Consider the following 22,258-nt stretch of genomic DNA (forward strand, 5'->3'; position numbering starts at 1 on the left):
CAAAACAGCCTTTGGGTGAAGTTACTGAATTAACAATAAGAACCATGAATATTCCCCTATCATATTGGGCTTACTATGGCAGCAGGCTTTCAAAGACTGTCGAGAGAGAAAACTGGCATGCCACATTTAAGATTATAGACATTAATTCCCAAATTGAGTGTGATAAGGAAGAAGCGTGTTCAGATTCAGCACCAATTCAAGAAATCAGAGAAATTTCTAAGAACTTCATCTAATAATTTAATCTCTAATTCTCACCTATTAGCTTGTTTTCCTTGACAAAGCATCTGAATTCTGCACCAGGAATTAGTTCACACCATTTGCGAAGAACAAGCTATGAAGGGAAAAGAAATGACAAAACATTGTTTCAGAGGGTAATTTTTTTTTTTTTTTTTTTTTTAAAAAACAGGGATATCTTCTAGATCTGTCAACAGTTTTGCTGCAATAGTAAGACAATCTGTGATGTTAATTCTTATATCAGACAACAAAATAATCTTACCCTGCAGTTCATACAAACATGGAATGGCTTGGGTTGGAAGGGACCTTAAAGATCCCACAGCCACAGGCAAGGCTGCCACCCAGAAGATCAATTCATACAATTATCTTTGGAAATACTCGAAAGAATTTGACCCAGCATTAATTTACACATGATGAGAATGCAAAAATAAAAATTATCCTAATAGGCAATAATTTCCCAATTTAAAGCCCCCTTTTCTGAAGGCCAATGTACTTAAACACTGATGTCCAGAAAATAATGTAGTAAATGCCACTTCTTCCCACAGTTACATGTTTGGTGCGTGCCACGTTGTCAATATATACATCTGGAGTTCCACATTTCAAGACCCTGGGTATAGCTGTTATATTCATAAGCCCTCTGTGACTGCACAGAAACAGGCCACTAGCACTGACTACATCAGATGGTCATGAAGTCCTTCATGGGAGGATGAGAAGTTGTACATTGAAAGAAGAAAGTTCAGACTGGGCACAGGAAGAAACTTTCTTACCATGAGGACAGTCCAGCATCTCAACAGCCTCCTCAGTGGGGTGGAACAGCCTCCAGCCACTGAGGCTTTTACAACCACATTTGACAACAAACCACAAACCCAATTTTATCTCACAGCTTACCTGACTCTGAGCACAGAGAATTTAAACATGAAGTTATTTATAAAACAACTTCTAAGTTGTGTTAATGATAAAGCATGGAAAACAAAAAACCATGGCACAATAAACCTGCCATGGAGTTGGCAGAAAGTTGCTCTCTAGTCAAAAGAGCTGATGGGAGAACTCAATTTAATTTAACCAGATCAAGCCCTATTGTGGTATACATCCAAGCAGAATTCTGTGATACCTCTGAAAGCACAAACTGGTTATAATAAGGACACAGGAACAAAATAGCAAGTAAACCATCATCATGAACAGGAGAGAATGCCCAATAATTAAAGCATATTTCCAGCACTCTCTGCTTTTCCTAAATTGGAGCATTCAGATACATTCATTCTTTCAAGGGTCTCAGTTACTGCTCGTGGGCACTGGAAACTCCAGCAATATCAACTGCAGTATAAAAAAAAATCCATAACCAAATGTTCCAAACTACAAAGTAAATATGAAAAACTCTTCTGTATCTTTAAAGCCCATTAAGATAGCGCTTCAAAACAGTGCTGATGCACTTTCCCAAAGCCCTTTTAAACCCAAAGGATGATAACAAAAAGCTGTATTTACATAAAAATTAGAGACATAACTAGATAACTATCATAAAACAGCACCACAAGAACTGTTTAATGCAGTATCTGAGTTGCTAACAAAGTATTTTAATGCAGCAGAAAGCATATCTAATGAGATAATATAGACCATTTCAGTTCTTAGTAATCAGCTACAAACCCCAGCCATCACAGCTAGCTTCTCTTAGTAACCTCAGCCATGATGTTCCCAAGAAACACATTATAAGGAAAACACAACTCTCAGCTATTGAGCTTCAGCTTCCTGGCAAAACTGGACAGACAAAAACAGAAAGCTGCAAGGAAGCTTCACGCATCTGAACTTCAGCTTGACTCTGACCCACAACTAAATGAATACTTAATGACCTCCAGTTCTTAACCACACTTCCCCAGCAACACAAAACAAACAAAAAAATTATTTTTGGGCACATACTCAAGCACAAGTGGCTGCCTGCCCACATGTAATTCACTTAAGTTAACCCAGGAATCATAGAGAAAGTCTTACCTCATAGTTCAAGGGAGGATCAGGGGAGTCATCAGTACAGTGAATAAATCTGGAAGAGTCACAGGCACCAAAATATGCTTTTAGATATAAGGCTCTAGCCACAGTAAGGAAAAATTACTCCAAAAATGTTAATTCCAAATCCACAGCTAAATTACCTCTAAGACAGATAAAGGAAGCAATTTCAGTGTGTCAGAGAGAGAAAACAAGACAACTGCTTTCCACAATTACAAACAGTCACCCTTTTTTGATGTAGTGTACTTTGGAAAAGCCTAAACTTGTACAGGAACTTTGGCTAAAACCTTATTCAAGGTTGAGTTTTTTCCTTGAATTAACAGTGCTGCTCCTTTTGTCTTTATTGATATGCAGGCATAACTGGATTCTCAAGCACAAAACGAACATTAAGAGCACTAAGGAAACTATGCTGCAAGGAAACTTAATTAAATTGTTAACATTAACTTCCAAAACCAGATAACCAAGACACATCACTGTGCCTTGCAGCAGTTCAGGATTACTTTCATTTCTATGAACAGGAGATGCAAAGCAGTGCTGCTCAACACTACTGGATTCCTACTGATTCCTCAGCATGGTGTTTTGCTAAGTTAAAGAGCCTTAAGAAATACTCTTAGAAATCTCCTGAGAGTGAAAAATGAACAAAATCACTTCCATAACTGCAAGCAGATGTCAAGGTTTTGTCCTTGCGAGCAGCTCACTGTGTGCCACCATCCGGGAACTACCAAGAACTGAGGCAGTTATATCCAAGATAATTTCTACATACATTTTTGCTATTACACAGCAAGTTTTGATAATTCCCTTTGAAATTACAGGAATTATTGCAAGAGAGCATAAATCTTCCACCCAAACACACTTCCTGACCATACTGGCAACAAACTGTTTTGATGTGCAGAACTGTGCTGCGGGTCACTACTGAGCAACAGTCTTAAATGGCAACATTTCTCCTGTCTCCCTTTGGCACTGAACTTAAGCAATCCAGTAGCCTAACATCTCTCCTCTAAGCAGTGCACTGTAAGATGTAGCTGCTCAAAGCCTTTACACTTTGTAAGCAAAGCATCACGCTGCCCAGCCTTCAATCTAAGGCTAAGGGCTCTCCTAAGAGCTTTCTCAGTATGCTGCCAGAAGAAATAAATTTTTAGTTTAGGCTTTAATATTCACCACACAGAGCAGAGCAGGCTTTCCAAAAGTAAATCAGAGACCACATATCTGTAAGTCCATGTATACAGATAACAGCTACAGTTTATATTCCCAGCAACTTAAGATCTGTCAAGGCAATAGAAACACTCCTGAGAGCTTGCAGTTTTGCTATCCTGAAGATTCCCCCCGTTGCAATCATATCTGCTTACTGTGCTCAAGAAAATACTCCCCACACAGCAAAATAACCATAAACTACAGGTAAAAAGGCAGCCAAAACCTAACACGCAGTGTTCCACAGTCCCTGCACATTCAGACCTGCATTACCTTTCAGAGAAATCCATATTTGAGATTGGGGTATCTGTAATCTGCTCCATTTCAGTTAGATGCAATCTTTCCCAGCTGTCAAAAAAACAGCCTTATAAAAAAGTCAAAACGAACCCTTGCTAGCATTGATATTTTGGTTGGAGGCTACATGGATGGAAGGGGAAGATATCTTCTGTTCTTTTCTATTTCTTAGCAACTTGTTCCAGCATTAACTGTCTGGACAGCTGAATTCACCCATTGCACAGAGCCTTTTCAACATCAGAGGCAGAAGGCTAAGCAGAGTTTCTTTCAACTGCATCCTCTGCAGGCTTGGAGGTAACTGAAAGAGCATCAGAGAGACCTGAGGACCACAAAATTGAAAGATATACCAGCTTCCTTTTCTGAAACCTTTGAAAATTATCATTTTAAATACTAGTAAGCACAAAGGAGTTAAACTCTGCTGCTTATTGATCTTGTGGTGTGGTCAACAGCTTGTTTACAGATTTACACTTAGATATCAACAAGAGAATGATCAAGGTCTTTTTTTAAGTAGCAAATGCACATTAATCTCCAAATGCATACAGCTGACAACAGCACCCACTACACGAAGCAGCATGCAGCACTGAGAAAAATGACTTAAGAAGGTTTGAAAAATCTCCAGTACCCATCATGCCACGAGAGCAATGAACTGAGATTATCATCACACAATAAACAATTACCAATATGAGAGCTGCAAGAATCACTTTGTACCAGACGGTTCTGCTGATGTCTTGTAGTTTTATTTAAAACCTTAATAAATAAAATTTAAAAAAAAGATATATTTCTATATTACTACCTGCACTGCAAATTCCTAGAGAAAAAATGGGCATGCGAGTAAAACCTCAAGAAAAGAAAATGTCTGAGGCATCATATGCCACATCACCTCACATGGAACTGTTTATCCTGAAATATGCTATATTCAAGTCTTAAGTACTGTCCTTGCAAAAAAGGTACCCTGATTGCCAAATCACTTCTTCATGAGCCAAGGCTGCCTCCTATGTTCCATCAGGAGAACACAGGCTGTCACCTTTCCAGATCAGGGAAAAAAAAGCTTCACAACTTCCTACTAAAAAGAAAAATACTTCCTAGTTGAAGGAATCACATTTAGTGTCAGCAGAGCCATTTTTGGCTCTCTTTAGTCAGGCATTTTGTTACTCATAACTGATCAATTTCACAAGGATCCAGGTTTGGTTGGTTTCACCTGCTTCTGCCTGTGCCAAAGTGCAGTACCTGCCAAGAACAGCTTTTGCATGAGGTTGCTTTTGACCAAGGTTGAACTTCAGATACCTGATTTCATCTCTACTGATGGTTGTTTAATAACCACAAAAATGCTGTGAGGTTCAACGCCCCAACAGCGACACCTGCAGATCTGAAAAGCTCAGCACTACACTGCAGAATCATAGAAACGGTCTCCCAAGTTCAACAAAATTCCTAAGGTTTGTATTCTGCTTATTAGTGACAACAAGCCTATCTCTGAAGGGCACTACCCTATCATTAAAACTATTGCTACTGTTTATAGCAGCCTGGGGGGGTATTTACTTTTAACAAAATGCAGCCCAAATGTTCTAATAATTAGCAAGAAAGCCGTGTAGTAGCTGCACACTTCCTGTTCAAAAGAGGAGTGTTGATCGCTTAACAGAAATCCCAGTTAGAAAGGGATTTCTTCTGTCACACAACCACAATGTTAAGCTCTTGAAAGCCTACATTAAAAACTGGAAAGTCAAGGATCACACCACCCACAAGTTTCCTGTGAACTCAGCAAAGTAAAATGTAGTGCTTACTTGAAGCAGAAACAATGACTACGTTAACGAGAATGTTGCTCTGAAGTCTTTGCTAATTTATGGCTGTTCCAAGAAGAAAGTTAACTCATTCTGAGCTTTTAAACCAAACAAGTGCCAACGTGATGAGAAAATCCAAACATTTAAATAGTCAAAGCTTATCTAGTCACGCTCTGTATCTGCAATAAGGCCGTATTTTTCATGGTTTGTGTTAAGGTATTGCATAGCTGAAGTTTTCTCAGAACTGGAGACAGTTAAGAATTGCAGCAAGGGCATTTCCCTGACCTGAACAACAGATAGATCAATATCAGAGAAGCAGACAGGAAACAAGAGAAGAAAGAGGCAGAGAAAGTGCTTTAATTCCCACATCACTGGCAATGCTACATCAAGAAACAGTTCTTCAGCTTGCCATTGTAAAGTCTTCTCTGTGTCACAACCCAGGAAGTATATTTTTAAGTTAACACCATTGAACAGAAAAAAGAATAAACAAACATCTCAGTTGTTAATTATGCAGGCCAAGAAGCTTTTAGAACACAATGAATATTAATGAAAAAAACAGAAACATAGCATTTCTATCCCTTCTCTATCCCTTACTGTGATCAGCCTCTCCAAGGATTTAGATATATTATGTTTTCAATTTTTGTTTGTTCAGCACTTTGGTTCTTATGCCAACTGCACTTCTAGTTTCTGCTTGCTAGGACTGTGGAGCTGGCAGCTAATCAATAGCTTAATTAAGCCCACCTCTGTAACCCAGCAATAATTATTTCTGTGTTTGGATGGGGACATTTTGTATTAATAACTTGGCAATTTAGATATATCATGCAGAGACTGGACAATAATTTGTTCTTTATTCGCAGGTTAAATTGTTCTTTATTCACAGGATACACAGAAACCAAAGTGCATTTAAAATGAGATGTTCATCTTGTTGTAAGGTCCATTTCCACCCAAATTCACAGACCTTACAGGAAGGGAAATAAACGGAGTGCTTCTCAAATGGAACTTCACCTTAACCTTGGGGTTAGGTGACAATCTGACAAACACATCATGAGGTTGGTTTACCTACCACCCGCTGAGTTGCATTACCCAACTGTGCATCCTACTTTAGCACTCTGGAAGAGGAGTGCAAATGGACTGAAGTAGGACAATCTGAGAAGCTTTTCTGCTGGAGGTTACTTCTCCCCAAGCAGGATCAGTAGATGAGAACACACCTGCTAAAGGCTGCTCAGCCAGCACTGCTTTTAGTCTGGTGTGAATTTAAGGTGAAATTACTGATGGCTCAGGTTAACACCCATGCTGTGAAATTTCACAATATAGGACTGCATTCACTGCCTCCTCTGTAAGTCAGCGCTGTCTGCAGAGGTCAAGGTGAACAGCTGGGGCACTAAGCTGGCCTGATGTGAGATGAAAACCCTATGAGAAAATGCACCAATTGCAATCCCAGTGAAGGTAATCGAGCCAATCCTTTCTACCATATAAACGCATAACCTAAAAGCACAGGACTGCACACACAAAGAAGTTCAGTTGCCACAGCTTTCAAAAGTGCACAGTGCTTTCCAAACACTTGACTGTGTCCCAAAAATTAGAATGGGGTTAACCAAACAAGCATTCACCAAGGGGCGGGGTTTGGTGTAATTGTTGCTCAATTTCTTTATGACAGTAGAATACAAAAAACCCACAGATATTCACAAAGGACTTGATAAAAAGTGTACAGATATTTTCAGACCCCTGAGATATTTCCAGCCCTACAAGCAGTTACAACAAAGATCACATTAGGACAGTTTGCTCCAAGGATTACCAGGCCAAGCAGCCTGGCCTCCCATCAGTGGAAATCACAAAGAGAAGCTCCTTAGAAAGGCAACTCTGAAATGCAGATGGCATCTCTCTTAGCATTTTCATTCTCTGTGATCCCAGAACTTTAAATTCACAGTGCTTCCAACTGTTTTCCCAGTCTAACACACTTCTCTAACTGTCTTATCACTCCAACATCATCTCCCCTCCTTCCCATTCTCCTCCTTTCCACCTCATACTGTTACAGGTTATATCTAACGTAAAACACAGTATCAGAATCGGACTGACAGCACTGCTAGCACTCCATAAATGCAGAGATAAGGATGAGGATGTTGTTATCTATTCATTATTTCAAAAGCACCAACAGATCACAGGGGAAAGGAGTGCTGAAAAAGAATCAGAAAGGAAGGCAGGAGTTGCACTGCATTAATACAAATGGTTTCGTGTTTTAGACAATACAATTCTCACCAGGTCGTTACCTACATAAGACAAGACTACTGTGCTTGATAAGCCTCTACAAAGTAAAAAAAAAAAAAAAAAAAAAAGAAAATCACCCCAAAACATTAAAACAACATTTGCTTGAGAAAGCAGCTCAATAAAAAAAACTAAGGCCTAATGGTGTGATTTTACATGCTGTACTTCTGTATGTCTTCCTGGTTTGTTTTTTTTTTTCCACTCACATATCAAAATTAAGCCAATTAAGTACAAGAAGAAAATGGAGCCTACTTCTCTCATGTTCACTGAAATTAGGTAAACAACTGCAGTTTACAATTACTCACTTATGGTACGTAACACTGACGATAATTTGCCTCACAATTCTCTGCAGTAAACTGGCCCTGGTATTTATTTTTGTGTGGTGCAGGGAGAAAAAGAGGAAGATGGGAGAACATTTCAAAGAACAACTACTTACTGCACTTGAGATTTACTCGATGGACAACTTTTATACAGCAACATGAAACTTTTTCTCAAACGCTGATTGTTACCCCTCAGTAAAGAACACCAAGGTACTGACAAACTACCCTCTGTGGGTTAGGGATTTGTTTTTTAAACTAGATAAGGCTGCTAGAAATCTACTTACGGCTGAGTGAGGTCACGAGTAATGAAGTCTGAACTTTTGAAGAGGAGGAAAATGTCACTTAGAGCTTTACATTTCAGAGAGCTATTCATTGCAATCCAGTAAGCATCCTACACAGGAAGAAAAAAAAGATTATCCAAAAACGCAGCTTTTCCAGCAGAGAGTAATGCAAGCTATTGATCTATCAGAACTAAACATTATGCAACAGTTGACACACATACAGAAAATGATTTTTGGATTTTGAGGAAAGCTTCATCAGCTGTTAACACAGAATAGTTATGTCTCTTATGAATAGTCTGCTGAAAGTAGACCAAACCTATTCAAAAATGAAGTACATGCCTCACTTCCAAGCACTTTCCCAGAATGCTTGAACACTAATCTCCCTTGATAATATAATACAAAATCACTTAGGGCATCCACTGTTAAGGTGTAGTTACAGCGCCTAAAAACAGCTAGAGGGAAATTTACTGCCTTTTTAAAAGAGGAGAAATGATTGTTTTTCTTTTTATCCCATGTAAGGTTCTCAGCTGATATCCTGAACGAGGAGAGCATGGCACCACACTGTTACCTGGAGCAAAGACAACTAGATGTTATGTAAGACAGACAGTGCTACCTTGCATCAGGCTCACCAAACACCACACTGCTGAGCTCTAATTCACCACAACAATTTGCTCTATCAAACTTAACTGATGTCATTTATCTTTCCCTTCCTTATCAAGCTCACTAGTCTGTTCTATTTTCCAATGCATTAAGATAAACCAAAACATTCTGTGCGATAGCATCTGCTACAAGTTTTTGGAGTCAGCATTCTTACCCTTGGAGCACTCCAGTTTAGCTTAGGAAAAACACTGCCACCTAAGGAACTGATGGCTTCTTCAACTTTAGCTGTAAACTCTGGGAACTCTGGTGCCTGAAGAAGGAACAAGAGCAAGACAAGAAAAAAAATAATAGTAAATGTCTTATGTAAATAGTTAACACAGAACTTGAGTGACAGCTCACTTAACTTTTGGTTTTATAGAGTGTTTCTAAAAACATTTCAAATAAAATCTTTAAAGTAGCTTAGTAATACAAGCCAACTTGCATCAGAATCAGGACACACTGTGAGGCTACATGCTGGAACTGAAAATTTTGACTTACAAAGGATATTGCAACAACTATAAGCATAAGATAGGAGAAAAATGGCCAAGAAGCCATAAGCTCCACTCTTAATCTCAAACAATAAAAAAAAAAAACCCAACTGCTGACCTTTAAAATAATAGGAAAGTATTCGTATGTGTTTCAGACGTTTTAAAGATGTACAGGTCTAAAGCCAACGCTATTCCTACCTACATCTGCAAATGTAACCCAAAGGTAACTCCTAGGCTAAAGCCCACTGAGCTCTAAAACAACAAAGCCCTCACAGCCATACAAGTGACCATAAAAACTTCATACAGTCTTATACATCCATCCTGCAGCCCCTCACAGAGTGCACACGCTTTAAATAAATCAAAAAAAGTAAGAAGTACAGCAACCTAAACTGAGCTTCATACATCCCTATCTTTCCTCAGTACATTATCCAGTCTCTGTGGGAAACCACACTTGGAAAACTGGAATAAGCACTTCTTCTATTTCATTTTTAGAGCTTCAGTCAATTCTAAGGAAGAAAAAAGAAAAAAGCATTTCAGTAAGAAGTAAAACTCTTCATGCAGTGCATTCTGACCTCCTCTTGTTCTGATGGAAGCCAGGAGCCATACCACGTATGTAATGCCAGTACATATAAAAACTCACTGAGAAGACATTGCTATCATCCCATTTGATTAATACAAGTGAAAAAACATTACACAAAAGAAGAACTCTAAGGCAGCATAAATAAGTTAAATTCTAACACTGACCAAATTCTGGATGTTTGACATTTGACATCCTATGTTCTAATTCTTCTTCAGGATATAGAAGGGGCAAGGGAAAGAACTTCTACCTCGTGACTCAGGTGGGGCACCAAACAGAAATAATTATAGTCACAATTCATCTTACAGCTCCCTGACAATAAAAGCAGATGGGAAACCAATCATAATCCAGGATTTACCATTAGTGTAATGCTGTAATAGGATGATAATAGCAGGGTAGCAGCCTTTGGTGACAGCAAATGAGAACAAGCCCAAATGTAGCAGCCACAGATACAGAAATGAAGGAAAAGAGCTGCTTACCTTTGGAAGGCCTCAGGTAGGCAGGGATCTCCAGCAAGAGATGCCCCCAACTCCATTGCCATCCCTTTAATGAGGTCTGGGAAGAGGTAGATCCTGGCTCCACCCCTTCCAGTCACTCAAGTGCATTGCTTGCACCTGAGCTCCCCTGGGTTACCTTTCCCTCCCTGGGTTACCCTGCCTTCCCACCTGTTGCTCAGTCGCTGTTTCAGGCCATGACTTCGCATTTCCACTGCCATTAGGAAAACAGAGTGCCCTAGGCTGCAGAACACTCTCCAGCCTCCCCTGCTTCTCTTTATACATCACTGTTCCTACTATCTCCCTATTCACCTTCCACACTGCTGCCTGATCCATTCCTGTGTTCTGCAGTAACCCCAGGCACAGCTCCCAGCTTCGTGCTTTCTAGACAGGCTGTTTCCTCATTCTCTTCATCACTGCCAGAGTGGTAACATGCATTACCTGGAAGCACAGGAGACTACTCCCATTCACTCTTTATCCCCAGAACAGCCCTTAGTTTGCACACAGAGAAAGCATATTTATCATGGTGCCTTCAGACTGATTACCTCCTCCCAGATTTACAAGAAGGTACACGGCACATTGTGAATTTCCACTTCAGATTTTTTTGGTGTATTTCTGTTGGAAATAACCATGGGCACAACCCAAACCCATAATCAAACATTTTCAAAGTTGCAAGGTTGATGAAAGACAAAGCACAGCCAGGCTCTGAACAAAAGCCATCCTGTAAGCTTGAAGTTCTCTTCTTCCTCTACCTGTTTTGCTGCTAAGTAAGATATTCTATGGTATGGAATATCCCTTAGGGCAGTTTAGGTCAGCTGTCCTGGCTCTGCCCCTTTCTCTATGCTTCCCAACAATTGGGTTGATATTGGAGAGAAAAATGAGGACACAGTCAGAAAAGAGAAAGTCTTGATACTACACAAGGGCTGCTCAACACTGAAAATGTTTGTGTTATAAATACTGTTTCAGACAAATCCAAAACACAGCACCATATGGGCAGCTCTGAAGACAAACTACATCCCAGCCAGTCCCAGTAAAACTGGAGTTGTAGAGCTGAAATCCACACACAATACACAGTTCTTACCTGACTAAACTGAAATCACTTGCCCTGTACCCTTACAGTGGATATAATACATCTTAGGATATATTTTCATATTGTGTTGTGTAAGGTTCCAACCTTAATGATTCTGTGATCCTGATTCTAAGCTGGGCAGAGCACAAAGAGAGCATTAAAACAAGAAAAAGGGGAAAATAAGGCAATAGAAAGCAAGGTACTTAGGAGGAAATAATGGCAAAGGTATAAGAGAAGTTCTGTGAAAACTGAGCTGCAGGGACTTCATTTCTTCTGCATTCAGTTCAATTAAGTAATTGGAAGACATTCAAAGCATTGAAAATAAAAGGCAGCTATATTTAGACTAATCCTTCAGTTCATTTCCTATATTCTAAAAAGCATGTGATTGTTGGGAATGAAGAAAAGAAGCACTTTATTTTTAGTTAAATAAAATAAAGCCAGCAGAATGCTTTTAAGGTTGCAAACACCTACACTGCCATCTAGTGAGAACGATCAGAAAAATGTTAACTGCAGCAGATATCAGTCACTGGCCACAGGTTTCTATCACAAGGCTCAGAAAGAATATTGCTTACAGACCCACAAGCTGGGATTTTAGAGGACCTTACCTTAAGTGTTGCAGTATTCTCATCATCTGACCACTGTTAAGAAAAAGAACAAACCCAAGGTCAATGGCTTCCCGTGACATCACTTATGAGAACATCAGAATCTATACACCTTCCTACAACATGTAAAAATCACTGCCCTGATTATTCTTTAGAAAAATATGCCTCCAATTATTACAGTTACAAATTAAGACAGGAAAAATTATGTACATTCAATAGAAGCACTGTTGTGAAGTACAAATAAGAGACAACACCCATATAGGACGATTGCAATTCATATACAAGACTGCAGAACTCTGTAGAGTCTTTCCTACCTAAACCTTTGCCTCCCACACTTCTATCATTAAGGCTTGTGAAGGTCTTGGAGAATATACCCTATGAGGAGAGACTGAAGGAAGTGAGGCTGTTGAGTCTGGAGAAAAAGAGGCTGAGGGGAGACCTTATTGCTCTCTTCATCTGAAAGGTGCTCACAGCAAGAGCAGGGTTGGCCTCTTCTCCCTGCTGACAGGTGACAGGATGAGGGGAAATGGCCTTAAGTTGCACCAGGATAAGTTTAGGTTGGATATCAGGAAAATCTTTTCAGAAAGGGTTGTTCAGCACTGGAATAGGGTCCGCAGGGAGGTGGTTGAGAGACCATCCCTGGATGTGCTTAAAAACCGTTTGGATGTGGTGCTCAGGGACACAATATAGCAGTGGGTCGTTAGTTAGGGTAGTATGGTCAGGTTGTGGTTGGGCTCAGTGATCTTTAAGGTCTTTCCCAACCTGAGTGATTCTATGATCCTGTGATTAAACCCACAATCCATTAGTCCTCACTTACCTTCCTCTTTCTCACCCCTTTTATAATTCCTGTCACCTTGCTTTCATAACACTTTCCAGCATTTTTTAATTCTGCAATACCTCTCTGAGTTATTACAGCCTTAAGGACTTTCATTATTTCTTGACGTAACTCCTCTAAACACACTCCTTCTAATCTTTCATGGCATAAAACAGCAATATTTTCCACTTCCATTATCTCACAGCATTATTAGAAATGCAATTAACAAGAAAGTGTGAGAGAGCACAGAAACACTTCAAACTTTTCTTGATGTCACAGTACAAATAATTATGTTTGTAAACTTCTTCTAAGGCAAAAAACACGTGATAATCATTTTGGTGAAGTACCATCCTCACTTGTAAAGCATGCAGAACCAGTTACATGTTAACATCAAGTCTCTAAAGGAAAAACAAAGTTGAGGTATTACTGACCTGTATTTCTTCTGCATCATCACTCCCCTCTGGGGTTTGAGTTGGCGGATCTTCTCTAAGCCAAAAAATGAGCAGAGAAAAAAAACCAAATGAGCACTGGACTTTGAATTGACCACATGTATTATAATTCCACAGCAACTACCAACTGCTGATCTCAGAATGCTTTCCTAAGAGGATTAAGCCTCAAAATCTCAACAAAGAAAACCAGAGCAAGCCAGTACAGAAAAACTGAAGACAAAACACCCCAACATTGGACTTGCACCCTGTCCAAAACACTGGGATTCTTTCTAATGAAGAAACCACTTTCTGCTCTGAACACACCGTAACCTAAGCTTTTCCACACCCTGTTAATCATTCTTTTTGATCTTTTCTGTACTCACGCAGTACCACTAACTTGTTTTTTTTAAAAAGATCAGCTTAAATTATGCTTTGCCTTCACACTCCTTTTCAAGCAAAAAAAAGACCTGAAAATTCAAGTTTCAAATGCTGACCCATAGACTGTTGGTTCTGAAAACAAAACACCCTCACACTTTGCTCACAGAAGATCCTACTTGAAGCGGTTACGCAGTCATTAGCTTCCTCCTGGAAAGTTCCTTTTTCTACACAGATGAGATGTGCTGCTGTACACATTAGCAGCTCTGGGAGAAAGCACTTGAGTGCAAATACTCCATTGAAATTTGAAGTGACTTCTGAAGCTTTTTTTAGCCAATATGACTGAGTGGTCTTTAAGGCAGAAGAAGAACAAGAAGAAGACAAGTTAGCATAGCAATCAGGTTAAGTTCAAATCTCTGCAGCTAAGTGCTGCTAGCAAAAATTCAGTTCTTCAACAAGCCACATTTCTGCAGTACATTCTTTCATGCACTTTCACAGGGATCAAACTGTCCATTCACTTTTTGAGATCTAGAGCTCAGATCAGAGGCTCACTGAGGTTTAAAATTCACGACAGCATTGACTGTAAGAAGATCACATTGACTTTTAGCGCTTCCAGCTAAGAATGTTCAACTCAAGAGAAAAATGAGGTTTTAGGAGGGAATTTTAAATTGGAATTATTTAATATAACTGAAGTCAATTATACAGATGTCCATTATTCCACTGAGATACCAAACCTGTTCATACAGCACAGCTGTGAACTCAGAGCATCTGTTTCAGCTTTTCTGAAGTCTGATTACAAATTAAATGGCTGTTATTAAATAAATTACAATGTTCTGCAGAAGGCAGCAACGTTGCTTCTTATCCAAAATGGTTTTAAAGATAATTCCCACTTTTCACTTTTACAAGGCGTTTAAACAGCTTCAATTTTGTGTGAATTGGCTCCTGAGAAATTAGACCTAGCTCCCTTATATTCACAGTCTAATTGGTTGCTCTGTGGAAGACAAACTCCTCTGAGTCTGGTTACCAGCAAGATGCATGCATGCAATAATCATTTTATAAGGGAGTTATATGGTAAGATTCTAAGCCAAAAACAAAGAATAAAGCCTGGGTTCATATAAGTTGTTTTTCATAGACACCAATCTCACTCTTCATTCAGAATGTTAGCATTGGTATACAGGCAGTACATTCTGCCTCATCATATGCACTGATTATAGGCAAGCAAATGATTATATCACATCAGTAATTAGTAAGATTTCATATTTGATTTACATTATTGAGAATTCAACTCATGTAAGGACACTCCATCCCTGTATGAGGCTGCAGGCATGGGAATGCTGCAGCACTGTTCAAGGCACTGAGCTGCAACCAACTGTACCAAAGCAACCAAACACCTTCAGGATGGGCACTGACACCTGAGAACTGTTAGACTCTGGAAGGACAAATAAAAAGAACTGACCCTACCTAGTCTGGAATCACACACATCGTATGGATTTGGGGATCTGCATTAAGCATTAGCAATTAAATTTTACTAATAGCACTAGTTTGTACAGACACGTTCACACAGTACAAGGTTTACTGCAGTGAGATGGGTCAAATTTACAAAATTAATTATGTAAGTTACAATAAGTCAACACAAATATCATTGTTACAATAAAACAGCACTAATACTTGCATGGTGGACAGTAAACACTCTTTACCTTCCAGAAACCACAAGTGTTCCATCATCCAGCAAATATTCTTTCACATTCTCTGGAAGGGGAAGTATGACACTAGGAAAAAAAAAAAAAAAAAAAAAGAAAGAAAGAATTACTTTAATAATTTATTAATAACATCACTTACTAAAACAGTTAGATAATTATTTTTTAATGGAACATACCATAGTAGTACGCTTTCTTCTCTAACACTATGAAAATACAAATTTCTATTGCTTCCCCTCACTTTCTCCCTTTCTCCCTAAAGGAAAGTATGGGAGAAAGGCAGAAATTTTTTTATGAAATGAACAAAACCACTCTAGCTTTACAAACTGCACAAAGAAAAGATGTGTGGACAGTGCAGGGGGACAACATGTTGTTCAAAATAAAGTTCTTCCGTTGGAGATGCAAATCTAAATTTGTCTATATCAACATAGTGTTCCAAATATTATAGAATCCTTTTAATTGGAATGGATACCCAAAGGCCATCTACTCCAACTATCCTGCAATGAACAGGAACACCTACAGCTACATCAGGTTGCCCAGAGCCCCATCCAGAGCCTAACCTTGAAAGTCTCCAGGGATCGGGCATTCACCACATCTCTGGGCAACCTGTTCCAGGGCCTTGCCACCCTCACCAGGAAAGACTTTTTCCTTGTATCCAACTTAAATCTCCCCTCTTTAAGCTTGAAACCATTTCCCCTTGTTCTGTCACCACAAACCCTACTAAAGACCTGTATAATCAAGATGTTATAATCACAATATAATTGTATAATCAATAGATATCAAGATGTTATAATCACAATATAATCAAGAGAATTAGGCAAAGTAAACAATGATCACAAAAGAGAATAAGCGGAAGAGCTTACCCTTGGGCTGAGCTTACCCAAAGACACCAAGAGAGGTGATCTCCAGAAGAGATCCTTTCCCTCTGGTAGCCAGCTCTTAAATAGGTCTAGGAGGGGTGGACCCTGGCTCCACCCCTTCTGGCAGCACAGGTGAATTGCCTTCACCTGTGCTCCTCTGGCTGACTCATGGCTCGCCTCAAGTGATTAATCAGAGGTTCAGGCCGTAACTCAGCAGTTCCCATACAAGACCCTGTCCCCTTCTTTCTTACAGCCCCCCTTTAGATCCTGGAAGGCCGCTCTAAGGTCACCTCACAGCCTTTTCTTCTCCAGATTAAACAGCCCCAGCTCTCTCAGCCTTTCCTCATAGGAGAGGCGTTTTATCGCTTGGATCATCTTTGTAGCCCTCCCCTCCAGCAGGTCACATCTCCCCTGTACTGAGGACTCCCCATCTGGATGCGGTACTCCAAATGAGGCCTCACGAGCACAGGGCAGTAGGTCAGGATCACCACCCTCGCCCTGCTGGCTTCTTCTGATGCAGCCCAGGATAGAGTCGGCTTTCTGGGCTGTGAGGGCACACTGCTGGCTCACATCCAGCTTCCCATCCACCACTACCCCAAGCCCTTATCAGCAGAGCTGTGCTCCATCCTTACATCCCCCTTCTCTTACTACCAGGGTGCTGCCACAACCCAGGCACAAGACCTCGCACTTTGCTCTGTTCAACCTCACGCGGCTCAGCTGGGCCCGGCGCTGCAGCCCGCCCAGCTCTCCGGATGGCAGCCCGTCTCTGGCGGTGTAAACACGCACGGCTCTCACTAAACGAAATCACAGACTGAATTGGGAGGGACCCCAACGCTCAGCTGGCTGCAGCGCGCCTTGTTGCCACCCACTAAAAAGGCAGCAGATCAGGCCGCCAGAGCCCAACCTGACCTTGACTGAGCTGCCCAAACACAGACGTCGGCAAGCATGAAAATTCATGAAACGATTAAACATTTTGATCACTGAGCCGCTGCCTTAAGATCCGCCCAGGCTTTCCTTGAGTCCTTCCTTCCTGACCGCCAGCACCGCCCCGCTCCCAGCCCCACACCTGCGGATGGTGACGGCGCGGAACAGCGGGTACCACACGGAGAACTGGCAGCGTGCCACCTGCTCCTTCTTCATCCTCTCCCGCAGCCCGAGCCGCTCTTTTCCCCGCCGTTCCGGAAACTCCCGCTTTCCCCGGAACCTCTTCAGCCGTTCTCGGAGCCGCCCGGAGCTCTGCCGGCTGCGCACACGCCCACGCCGCCCCGCCCCGCCCCGCCTTGCTCGCCGCCGCCGCCTCGCCGTGCAGTTGTGAGGAAGACGCTGGCTGTAAGCCCCGTGCCCTCACGCCAAGGCCAGCTTGCTCCTTCTCATTGCTTTCCTTAAATCTGAGGCTGTCCTCAGCTCTCCTAAGATTCCACTAACCCAATTCTGCTTGTACAAACCTGCCTTTTTCTCTCCATTTATTTTTTTTAATCTGTAGGGCAAGGGCCGGTTAATTATCCCTGCTTTATTTAGTCCTGAGTGGTGTGTAGCAGTCATCCACACGGCTCAATACAAGAGCAGAAATGAAGCGTTTCTCCTGCTGCTTGTCTTTCTCCTGTCAGCTTCTCACCAGTTGATTCTGTTACTAGAAAGGTTTTGCTGTAATACGGCTGCAGCTTGGTAACAAATCAGTGTGTGAAAGTCACTCTGGTTGCATTAGTGGTTTGTACCTTGCGTGCTGTTGGATTCATTGCTCGTAACCAGCACATCATGGTGGGGGTTGGAAGGGAGCTGCAGGATGGTGTTGGATCACCTGGATCCAAGTCCAAGTCCAACCCCAAGTGCTGTGGGCTGGTTGAAAAGAGATTTAGGAAAGGTAATCTTCCCGCATCCCTAAAACCTCTAGGTAGGACTGGAGCGGTAAATCCCCCTCGCTGTAAAGGGGGGGAAGCAGGTCCAAGACCACCTTGTGAGACTGAACGTGTACGAGTCTATGGGGCTGGGTGGCGTGCATCGCGGCGTTCTGAGGGAGCTGGCTGAGGTGGTTGCTGAGCTGCTCTCCATCATATCTGAAGTGTTGAGGCAGTCAGGTGAGGTCCCAGATGACTGGAGGAAGAGTCATGTCACTCCCACTTACAAGAAAGGAACCAAGGACGACCCAGGGAACTACAGGTCAGTGAGTTTCACCTCTTGCCTGGGAAGATTATAGAACAGATCTTCCTGGAAGACATGATCACACGAGGAATGAGTGTGTGACTGAGACAGCCAGCACAGCTTCACCAGGGGGAAGGTAATGCTTGACCATTCTGGTGGCCTTCTATGGAGCGATGGCATTAATGGACAAGTAAAAGGTGACTGATATCGTTTACCTGGACTTGAGCAAGGCCTTTGACATGGTCCCCCAAAGCATCCTTATCTCCAAATTGGAGAGATATGGATTTGATGGGTGGACCACCCAACAGATAAAAAAAATTGGTTAAAAGGCTGCAGACAGAAGGTGGTCATTGTATAATCAATGAATATACAGGTGTTATAATTACCACACATAAGAGAATTTGGCTAAGCAGATTATTATACCAAAGAAAGAATAGATAGAGTGCTTACCCTTGTCTGGGGCTTACTGTAAAAGTCCAAAGGATGAATGTCCAGAAAGAGATCCTTCCCTACTGGTAGTCAGCTCTTACATGGGTCTAGGAGAGGTGGAGCCAGGCTCCACTCCTTCCAGCAGCACAGGTGAACTGCCTTCACCTGTGCTCCTAGAGCTGACTCATTGCTCGCTTCAGGTGATCAGTCAGAGGTTCAGGCCATGATTCAGCAGTTACCATATAGGTCATCAATTGCCCTATATCCAACCCTGGCCGTTCTGTGATTCTGTGAATCAATCCATCTGCTGGGAATTGGATAGGCCCCAGTAGCTTGGCTACTCTGTGAGCTGATTCACAAACCACAGCTGGTTTTAGATTTTAATGTTTGTGAAGGGTAATTTAGAAACTGATGTCAAAAAGATGATGCTTGGAAGGCACTCGCCCAGTAAGGGAACAAGTAATGAGCGTGAAGTTATACATTTCATAACAGTATGACTCTTTCAGGTCTGAATTTGAGCCCCACATGGTGTGAGTGGAACAAGTAGCATAGTTTGGAATAATACAGGAATACTAACTATCAAAGTCATCAGAGAAGGTAGAAGCGAGCCAAGCTTTTCTTCTCTAATTTTTAGTTCAAATACTATCGATTCATGCTAAGAGGTTGGTAAATGTGGACATTCTAATGTATTCTTAAAGTTTTACTGATAGCTGTTAAATATTGAAATTCGCAGATCATAAGTCAAGTAATCAGGATCCTGCCTGCTGTGTCAGCTGCATTTTTAACTGAAATGCTGCAATGGTAGTTTTATGAGAACCTTCCTGTTTGTGGGCTGTGAGACAACAGCTGTTCTGAAACCTCAGGCAGGGATTTACATTGCAGATTTAGGTACAATTTTCACTTGCAACAAATGTTTATGAAAGAACTGTGCTGCCACTTTTTCCAGGGCACACTTGGCTTATGTGAGATAGCAGAATTACAGCCTTAGACTTAACCGAGAGATATTTCAACTCTCAATTCTATATTCAGTTGGATTTGAAAATACATATCTATGTTTTTGTTAGATCTCTTTAAAATGTCACTCATATGTGGAGTTATTGCACCCACTAGTGGAAGAGATCAACACCACGTAATGTGGTACAGATGAGTCTCATTTTTGCCTATTTTAGATTTTGGTGCTATTTCATATAAGCGAAGCTGTCTTCAACAACTTCTTGTAATTTTAGTCACAAGTTAGTCCTGAATTTGTCCACTGCAGAGAAGAACAAGCTGTGTTGAAAAGAGCTTCGGGCATGAGATAAGGTCCTTGGATGTATTTGTAATTGATATAGTAGGTATTCATGCAGTTATACTAAGCGCTGATAACGCTGCATGGGGAGGGTGGGAGATTTTGGATACAACTGTGGCCATCTATGTTTGAGAGAGTGATACACCGATGCTGGCAAGTCAGTGTAGAAGTGCTATGATGAAGAACGGAACGGGATTTCCTTTGAGAGGAGACTAAAAGAGGAAGACTTATTCAGTCTGCTAAAGGAATATGGTTCACTGTACTCTTTTTGACTGGTACATATTGTCAATCAAAAAAGCAGTAATTCTTTCCAAACACTGGAGGTATATTTTTTTGTATTTAGGGATGTGATTTTTTTTTTTTTATACTGTTGAAACTGGATACTTAGGGCATCACATAGGGCCTAGCTGGCTGCTTTGTGTAGACCAGGGAACTCTTAGAGCTCGTTTGCTGGGCTTATTTTGCATGTGTTTGGTGGAAATCTTGATACTGTGTGTTAGAGTCACAGCAAGATAATATGGTTATTGTCCAGCCACATCTCTTAGTTGAGGAGGGCTTGATACGTTGTGGCTTAAGAACAAAACAGCTAACTGTGAACTAATATAAGACAGACATTGTAAGAAAGTGAGGTTATAGAGCAGATTTTCATAGTAGTAGTAGAATAGGAAAGCTACATAGTTTTAAGCTTTGCTTGTTAAAGAAAGGTTTATGCGATGTTTTTGAAATGACAGAATTTGATTTAATTAGTCAGGGTTCCTTTACAAGCTGTATGATACCTAAAGGCAATTTGAAAGCTTAATGGCCACCCTGATGGACTGCATCCAACAGTCTTAAAGAAGAGCTTCCCCTGTGTATTTGGTGAGGAAATGGATTTATATACATTCATTTTAATCCTGCTGATGAAGAGAAATATTTTGTACTATCTACTCCATACTACTTTAAAGAATTAAATACAAATCTTATATGTGAGAAAGGTGATGTAGATTCATGCTTATCAATGTCTTACAGATGAACAGAAACCCAGACTTGCAGGCCACAACCTTCTTGGGCAAATGCATGCACCCCAACACCTCCCAATGAACAAAGGAGCCATCCAGGCTTTTGGCTGTGCGGTTGCTGTGACATGGGTGCAAATGTGCCTAGCTTTCTTTTGAGCAGGTGGCCAGGTTGTGAGAGGAAACCACCAAGCAGCATAGTATCCAGGAATCTGAGGGAGATTGACCGTGCAGTGACACGGGCAGACTGACAGCCCTGTCTTAAGTTCATGGAAGGGAAAGAAGCGAATCCAGCTTCCGTCTATGAGAAGATAGACTGCAATAACAAGCAAGATGAGGGAGACTGGACTCATTTCTGCTTGGAGCAGAACAGATGGAAGGCTGTGGGACTGAAAAAAAGCAGAGGGTGCCAGTAACAGTCAAGACCCAGGAAAGGACAACCATATGAAGTTGATCCAGCCAAGCACCTATTACTAGAACCAGTGCCACCAAAAAAGGCAAAGGTCATTAGTAACAAAGGATCCTCACTGAGAGGCACTGAGGCACCCATTTGCCACTTAGACAACCTCTTTAGAGAGGTTTGCGACCTGTCAAGGGCCCACATTTGTGATATCAAGTGGAATTTATCAGGCCTGAGAAAGCCAGAGCACAGGAGCTCTCTATCCCCCATACATAAAATAAAGCAGGAGAGGCAGCAGGCCAGCATGGCTGAACAGGGACCTGCTGGTTAAACTGAGGAATAAAAAGGAAATACACAGGCAGTGGAAGCAGAGATGTGTGGCCTGGGAAGAGTACAGAGATGCCATCCAGACATGTAGAGATGAGATCAGGAAAGCCAAGGCACAGATGGAACTGAGCCTGGTAGGGATACAGTAAGTAACAAGAAATGATTCTGTGGGTACACTGGTCAGAAGAGAAAGGTCCGGGAGAGTGTACTTCCTCTGCTAAATGAGAAAGGGGTGCTGACAAAAATGGGCAAGAAGGCTGAGGTTCTCAATGGTTCTTTGCCTCAGTT

The 22,258-nt window shown here is 41.3% G+C and overlaps 1 protein-coding gene across 1 annotated transcript in view; it reads right to left on the minus strand.

Moving 5' to 3' along the window:
* Positions 1–17,538, minus strand: part of CDC123 (cell division cycle 123) — a gene marked incomplete at its 3' end in the record, with an annotated part of 35,291 nt that extends 17,753 nt beyond the window's left edge. The window contains exons 1-8 of the mRNA XM_079538606.1: positions 17,459–17,538; positions 15,533–15,604; positions 13,464–13,518; positions 12,222–12,254; positions 9,164–9,259; positions 8,353–8,459; positions 2,218–2,266; positions 256–331 (exon numbers count right to left, since the gene is read on the minus strand). Coding sequence (XP_079394732.1) covers positions 256–331; positions 2,218–2,266; positions 8,353–8,459; positions 9,164–9,259; positions 12,222–12,254; positions 13,464–13,518; positions 15,533–15,604; positions 17,459–17,532 — 562 coding nt within the window. The 5' untranslated portion in view covers positions 17,533–17,538. The remainder of the gene's footprint in view (positions 1–255; positions 332–2,217; positions 2,267–8,352; positions 8,460–9,163; positions 9,260–12,221; positions 12,255–13,463; positions 13,519–15,532; positions 15,605–17,458) is intronic.
* Positions 17,539–22,258: the final 4,720 nt, after the last annotated feature.

The sequence above is a fragment of the Tetrao urogallus genome (assembly GCF_951394365.1).
Source record: "Tetrao urogallus genome assembly, chromosome: 1".
Lineage (NCBI taxonomy): Eukaryota > Metazoa > Chordata > Aves > Galliformes > Phasianidae > Tetrao > Tetrao urogallus.